Raw genomic sequence first — 7,298 nt, forward strand, 5'->3', positions numbered from 1 at the left:
CGATCGTACAATTCATCTTTTGTTTCTACAATTTTTGCTTCACCGGTTAACGGATTCTAATAGTGTTGTATTTCCGGAACTGTCTCTGAATCAGTTGAAATGGAGGCTCTGCCTTGACACACACGCCGACCGAGTCGACGACAGAATGGCCAACGAAATTTCGTAAAAAAAAAGTGAGTTCCTGAAAAAAATGAGATTAGCAGGAAACCGTGTTCTCGCGTCGGGAAGAGGATAGGGGAATTAAACGGCCTTCGAACGCGGTCCAAATAATTGATGCACGTCAATTAGATTTGTCAGGCCAATCGTCGTAATTAAATCAACAGGAACGCGAGGCATGAACACGTACACATAACTGTCGACGGTCGCGGCGAGCGCACACACGTGCGCAACCGCGCGTCATCGCGCGTCCGTGTGTCGCGCGCACACGCGCGCACCTTCGCGAACGATCGCCCACGTATCCGCCACCATATTCGAGAGAGTCTGCGGCGTGAAATTTAAATTTTCTCCAATACTGGACATCGATAATCCCGTTGATTCGTCGAAATCGTCGGAATTCATTCCGCACTTTTCCGGTAACAGTTAACTATTCCCGCTTAAGTGACGCTTCCATTATGTCCAATTACTATTCACAAATGTGTGTCGAACGGGATGACGAGCGAGCAATTCTTCGTTTTGCAATTAGTCTCCTCTTGCTGAGAAAGTTACTGAAAATAGTTTTAGAAAAAACAAACTTACGCTTTTGTACAACAAATTGTTTAAAAATGTGTGCGATATCTAATTCATATGTTACCTCGCACTCTTAAATCTGTTTGAAATCAAAAAACTTTTCGATTTTTATTATTTATTTAAAGAAACGGAGGAAAAGAGAGAGTGAGAGAGCGAGAGAGTATTAACTCTGTGCAGTGATATTGTCTGGATTTCTTTTAAAAACACAATGAGTAAGGTATATATTAGATTGATAAGAAGCTCTACTTCAGAGACAAAAGAAAGCAAGTCAGATATTGATGAAGCACGCGGGCAAAAGAGACAGAGAGAAAGAGAGAGCGCGTTACACTCACCGCTGGTTGACGTGTGTAATGCAACAGGTTTCTTCGCTTATTTTCGTAACATTGCAGCTTGGCGCAAGAATAATAACTAGAAACACTCTCGCCGCTAGTAGCATAATATACAGTTTTGATAGAGAAACGCTGTGTGTGGGGAATATAAATTAAATATATCTAAATGTAAATGTAAAAAATTGCTTATTCGTCTGAGACACAATAATCAATAACATTTTCGAACATTAAAAACACTGCAATGTAATTCTCTCTCGATTGAGAAAAGTTTAAAACATTAAAATATATTTTTTCAACGAGATAATTTATTCTATAGTTTTCATTTCGCAATTTTATCAAAAAAACAAACACTTCGCAAAATATTCAATTGTCATCCTTTTCTTTAGTTAGACGATACGTCGTTACAATTTAGCGATCATTGTCCGTAGTTCGCGACGTAGAATCTTGCCGGTGGGATTCTTAGGTACGGCATCGACAAATTGCACGCCACCTCGCAGCCATTTTTGCGGCGACAGTTTCTCTGCAAGATAAATTGATTCGGTTAATGTATGTGCGGCAGGCGCTCGCCCCCGCGATCCTCTATTAAAATGCAAACGTCAAGACGGGGGGAGGGGAGGGAGTTGCGAATATTCCCGCGCTTTCGCTACCCGGCCCATTTATTTGAATTTACAGAGACAACGGGGATAACGAACAATTTTGTTGATAATGCGACATGGCGTTTAATGCGGCTGCGCAACGAAACGTCGCTAATAACTAATAATTCGTTAATAACCTAACGCGTTGTTTAAGTATTATTAATGCTGTCATCGCATACGCTCATTGTCGACGCCGTGTGTCACGTTAGATCCTGTTTCGTCCGACATTTATATTTGAATGTGTAATTGCGAAACAACAGCCGTCAAATAAATTTTCGTCGAATGTACGATGTAAAAGAAAAAAAGAATTATATTGCCGAGATCCGTTCGAAGATCCCACTTACGTTTAACGAGCTCCTGGAGTTCCTGAGCAGTGACGTTAGCGCCGGGTTGCCTCACTACGAAGGCCACGGGAACCTCCCCGCCTCGTTCGTCCGGTCTGCCAGCGACCGCGGCGTCCTTCACCGCGGGGTGCGACAGCAGGACCGTTTCAATCTCCGACGGCGAGATCTGATAACCCTTGTACTTGATGAGCTCCTTAAGACGATCGACCACGTGGAGTCGGCCCTTCTCGTCGTAGTAGCCGACATCGCCGGTGTGCAGCCATCCGTCCTGATCAATGGTCTGCCTGGTGGCTTCGGGGTTGTTCCAGTAACCCAACATCACTTGCTCTCCCAGGAAACAGATCTCGCCGGTCTGGCCGGCATCCAGCGTCTCTTGCGTTTCGATGTCGACGATTTTACTGAGATAACCAGGCAGAGGTCGACCCGTCGTTGGATTCTCGTACTTTTCCCAATCGTCATCGTCCCCGCGCGCGCTCAGATTGCTCACCACCGACAGCTCCGTCATGCCGTAGCCGTTGCGAATGTCTTTTATCCCGAGACGAGCTTTCACCTCTGCCGCAATCTGCCAAAGAGATTAACGAAAGATTGTATTTTCTAAGACGATTTTTTTCTCTTTTCTTTTTAGAATTTATTTCATTTTATCGTAGAATTTATTAANTTGTTTTACATATCAAGAGATTTTTTTTTGTCTTTGCCGACAGAACGTCGGTTTCACATTTTCCGAGAGACGCGCGCGGCTATATAGTGCGGATGCAGCGGCGTTTTATTTCCTCTACTTTCTCTTCTTCTTAGCGACACTCTCCGCAAACCGGTTAAACAAAAACGAACGCGAGATAAAGTTACTCTCAAGTCGTGTCTAGTGAAAACGCGACGACTCGCCGAGGAGGACTTCCGGTCCTCCGTTCGATTTTCTCACCACTTCCCGCCCCGGTTGTCGTAGCGGCATCGAGGACTCACTTCGGCACTTAGCTCTCCGATGGCTTTTCTTGCCGCGCGATAACTTGGCCGTGGGATCGGGAAAGGCGCGAAGAAGGAGCGGAGGGAGAACGAACAAACTTCAAGACGGCGGAAGAAAACTTACGTCCTTCGCGAGCGGCGCCGCTCCGCAGATGAGTTCTCTCACGCTGCGAAAGTCGTATCTCTCCACCAGAGGATGCTTCGCAAGGAACGTAAGAATCGGCGGCACGATCGGCAGATGGGTAATCTTGTGCTCCTGTATCAGACTGAGAAAGAGCTTTGGCTCGAAGCTCGGCATCACGACCACCACGATGTTTGTGTATAAACAGTGCAACGCCGTGCCGTGCGCGTAACCGTGATAAAACGGCAACAACAGCAACAGTTTGTCGCGCGGCCTTGTCGCGAGATATTCCGGTTGACTGTGTGTTGCAAAAATATTACACATATATATATACCGCGTAAATCTCTCTGCGTCTCTGACTATTTACAAAGAGACGACACGTTATTATTTTTTGTTCTTTTTCTTAAATAAACTCACCCTATTTTTGTAATAAACGCTAAGAGATTTTTATGAGACAACGTTACTCCCTTCGGCAGTCCTGTCGTTCCGCTCGAAGAGAGAATAACCAACGGATGCCGGCTGGTATCGCCCACATCTGCCGCTTTGTACTCCAGAAGAAGCCGTTGGTCTATCGATTCGTTGCTCAAGATATCCTTCAGCGTGCGTACGTTCGATCCGAACGGCTGATCGTCCAGTTGTATCAACTCTATTTTCCAGGACAAACCGGACAGAAGTTTCGCCAGAAGACGTTCGGTGCGCCGAGATACGATAACAATTCGCGGTTTCGCGATGTTCAATATATGCTGGAACTCNTCTACGATAAACGCAACAGTCGTATTCAGTACTTCGATTAATTGAAACCAATTGAATTTTACATTTGATTCGTCGTTTGATAATTATTTATAATATATAACTAAATAAATAGTTCTTGCGCTTACAATCCGTGTACGCGGGATTGTACGGCGCTAGTATAGCGCCGAGNTAATAAGTTGCGAAAGCCGGAATGAACCAATCCAATCGATTCTCGCAGGCGATACCGATCTTATCTCCGATTTTGATACCTCGTCTCTGTAGAAAGTTTGCGAATTTTATGCTGTCTTGAAGCAACTGTTTGTGTGTCACCTGAGCACCCGTGGGTCCGTCCACCTGTGAAGAAAGTGACGACATATCTATGCAATTATGACATCGTACATATGATTAAATATCAATTACAACTTATATAATTGTAAAACATGTGTGTGCTTTTTTAGAAAATTTAGTTTTACATATTTATCGCTCATGCGTGTATATACGTACTAATATAACATCGTTGTTCTCTCGCAACTTCTCCAGTATAACTTGTCCCATTGACGCGTTCGGTGTCGGTTGCTTCAGTCGATGTTCGTATATTTTTCCCATCTTGTGTGCGATATGAAGATCTTGCGTAATTTTAATGTGTATAGCACAAAAGTCTGTCAGAATTCGTCAAATGTCTGCAACAAACGTTTGCATTAAAACGTTGACAGATTGAATGCAGAATTTGCGATTTTCAAGATTTAGTTAACAAAATTGTAGAGTCAGAAAAACATTTAAAAAATCGAGTTCCTATGAATCACTTCCCGGGAAAAAAGTTCGTTTACACGCGAGTACTTTTGGTATCGAAACGAATATCGACGGTGCGTCAAATCGCATCGGATCGATAATATTTGATAAGGTGGCCGCGAGATGGCGACACTGCCGCGTTAGATTGTTCCGCCATGTTCGACGGTGAAAGACGCGCGCGACGGTAAATATCAGTAAAAATTTCGAACGTTTATACTGATAAACAGATAAAGAATCGGTTTCCCAACAAAAGTTACAAATCATCTCGACCGATGGGGGACGACGAAAGAATGAGGAGCAATTTGGAGCGCGAGGCCAAAATTTTACGACCCGTCAAACTTTTACAGCTCTGTTTGTTGCTGGGACGGGAGATGAGTTTCTGTTTATGTCCGGGAAATTGTGGTCGCTACTGCCCAGGTAAGACTGTTTGACTTTCTTGATGTATCACGAAGTTGAGAACAAAGCTTTACATGTATATTTGAGATCAACAATTCTATTCGCACATCTCTAGAGTACAAAATAACCAATTCTCTTAATTTCCTCTTTATACATACGCACATAAAAAAATATCTATAATATGAACTAAAACTATAACGTATAAAAAAAAATCTGAAATAAATCTACAAGTATTTTAGCACAAAAATAAATCTGATACGTTTAAACAAAGTTAGAGACGTACACATGCGACTGAAAGAATGACGTTAGAAGAAGTCGAGCGTTTGTTTCGCATTTTTATTAGAATGTACGGCACCACACGGTGTACCTCCGGCATTCGGCCGAATGTTCTTGGATATACAGAGCGACGTCAGAGGGAGAGATGGGAATGCGTTCTCCTCTCCCGGGAGCTTACATGTAGGAAGGGAGGAGATCGAGACGCGTGCCACGAGTTCCATGCCGTAGCCATAATCGTGACGAAAAAGTACGTGAAATTCTGTTAAAACCACCGTTCAAGTTCCTCCGCTAAACTATTCCTCGACAAATAATCTCTTGATATTTCTTTTTGCAATCTCGAACAATTGATGATAGGCAAATTATAGTAGAACATATTGAAGAAGAGATTGTTTACGTGTTGCACGAAGTGTAGGATAATGTTTTTGTTGAATAAATAAACAACAAAGAGAAATAGGACACCTAACATAACCACAGGCACAATTCGCGGGAATGCATAGGACGGTGTGCATTCGGTATCCAGCCGCCCGTCTTCGGGTATTTGTGTCGAGGGATCTTGAGGAACGGGGGGAGGGAGGAAAGCGGGCGCGTTCTCGGGAATCACTGAAGTGCTTGGGAATCGCTCTTCGGAGTTGGTCTCGTCGTCAACGACGTGGACGAGGTTCCGTGGACGAGCCAGGCGAAAGCTCGAGATATACGGCTANCGTGACGGGGGAAGGGGAAAGGAGGATTGCCGAGGGCGCGTGCCACTCTGATGTAGCGGCCATGGCTAGGACACTGAAGCCACATACCGACGATTCTTGGNTTCATGCGACATGCCTAGACACCCTGGGAATACTTATGATCCCGCGGTTGAAGGAAGCGAAATCCCCTCGAAAAATTTTCCGCTCTNGTGTGCTTACGAAATATATTATCGTATAAAAATGGCCGATTTCGCAAAGTGCGTGTCAGAGTGAAAACATATATTTGAAAAAAACAGTTGCTACATGTTCATCAAAAAATAATTCGCGCGTGTTAATGGTTTTTTCGAGCGCGATATATTAAATATTATATATATCTTACAGTTTTATCAAATAAAAGATCTAATAACGAGAGTCTGAGAGTCGAAGAATTGCGCATTTCCGTAAATTTCTATTATCGTAAATATATACGAATGTTTTCTCATCGACGTAACTACAAAGTTGACGGTAATATGAGAACAAACCGTTTTCCGATTCTCTCGTCGCGAATTGTACATCTCGATGAAATCTTATCGACGCGTCCAAGTATCTCGCGATTAATCGCAGTGAACACGAACGATAGAAGGAGGAAGGTGGTGCGCGGGAGGAACCACCTGAGCGACTGTCGATATCATTTCGGGATTTCTCATTAGAACATACTCGACTTCCGCCAGAAGCGCACCTACGTCGTCGTCGTTGTAATCGAGCGATTTCGCAAGCTGCTTGCCGCGTTCAACGTAAGGCCGCGACTTAACGGAATTAACGACAGGCTACGCGCTCAGAAGGACGCTTTTGAGGGCGGCCGCGAGCGGCGGCGGGGATAGCGGCCCCGGAGGGGTTGGATTTTGATAACATGTGACTTTATCTGGAATTCCCCGGCGCGCAGGTAGTCTGTTTACTTAAGATAATGGTGAGGCGGGAGTGCTTGGGCGTGGATGGAAGCCTGGCGGAGCGGAGGCAAAGGGATATTTCACCAGGCAATGTTGAGTCTCCGCGAGCGAGCAGAGAGTGGGTAAGACCGGAGGTAAAAGCGGAGTGGAAGCAGTAGAGAAGAGCAGGAGGGAAGGGAAGGATGAAAGGGGATGAAGTTGAAGGTTGGAGGAACGGGGGAGGGAGTGGCACACGCTCGAGGTGGCGAAGAGGCGCAAGGGTGCTAGAGCGGAGGACAGGCGGGGAGTGGGAGACTGACGGCGGGCGAGATTCTCTCTCGGCGAGGCTACAAGAACTTCATTTTCCGAGCCATTACGTCCCGTACCACCGCGACCGTCCTGGAAACC

At 44.9% G+C, this 7,298-nt stretch overlaps 1 protein-coding gene across 1 annotated transcript; it reads right to left on the reverse strand.

Moving 5' to 3' along the window:
• Positions 1–1,224: 1,224 nt before the first annotated feature.
• Positions 1,225–4,486, reverse strand: LOC109863234 (4-coumarate--CoA ligase 1-like). Its single transcript, XM_020443469.1, has 6 exons — positions 4,349–4,486; positions 3,991–4,198; positions 3,530–3,866; positions 3,116–3,410; positions 2,035–2,596; positions 1,225–1,575 (listed from the first exon to the last, which is right to left on the reverse strand). The coding sequence occupies exons 1-6, from the start codon at positions 4,448–4,450 to the stop codon at positions 1,457–1,459; spliced, it is 1,623 nt and encodes a 540-aa protein (XP_020299058.1). The 5' UTR covers positions 4,451–4,486; the 3' UTR covers positions 1,225–1,456.
• Positions 4,487–7,298: the final 2,812 nt, after the last annotated feature.

This window comes from Pseudomyrmex gracilis, unplaced genomic scaffold (genome assembly GCF_002006095.1).
Source record: "Pseudomyrmex gracilis isolate BER0280 unplaced genomic scaffold, ASM200609v1 scaffold_3724, whole genome shotgun sequence".
In the NCBI taxonomy this organism is placed as follows: Eukaryota; Metazoa; Arthropoda; class Insecta; order Hymenoptera; family Formicidae; genus Pseudomyrmex; species Pseudomyrmex gracilis.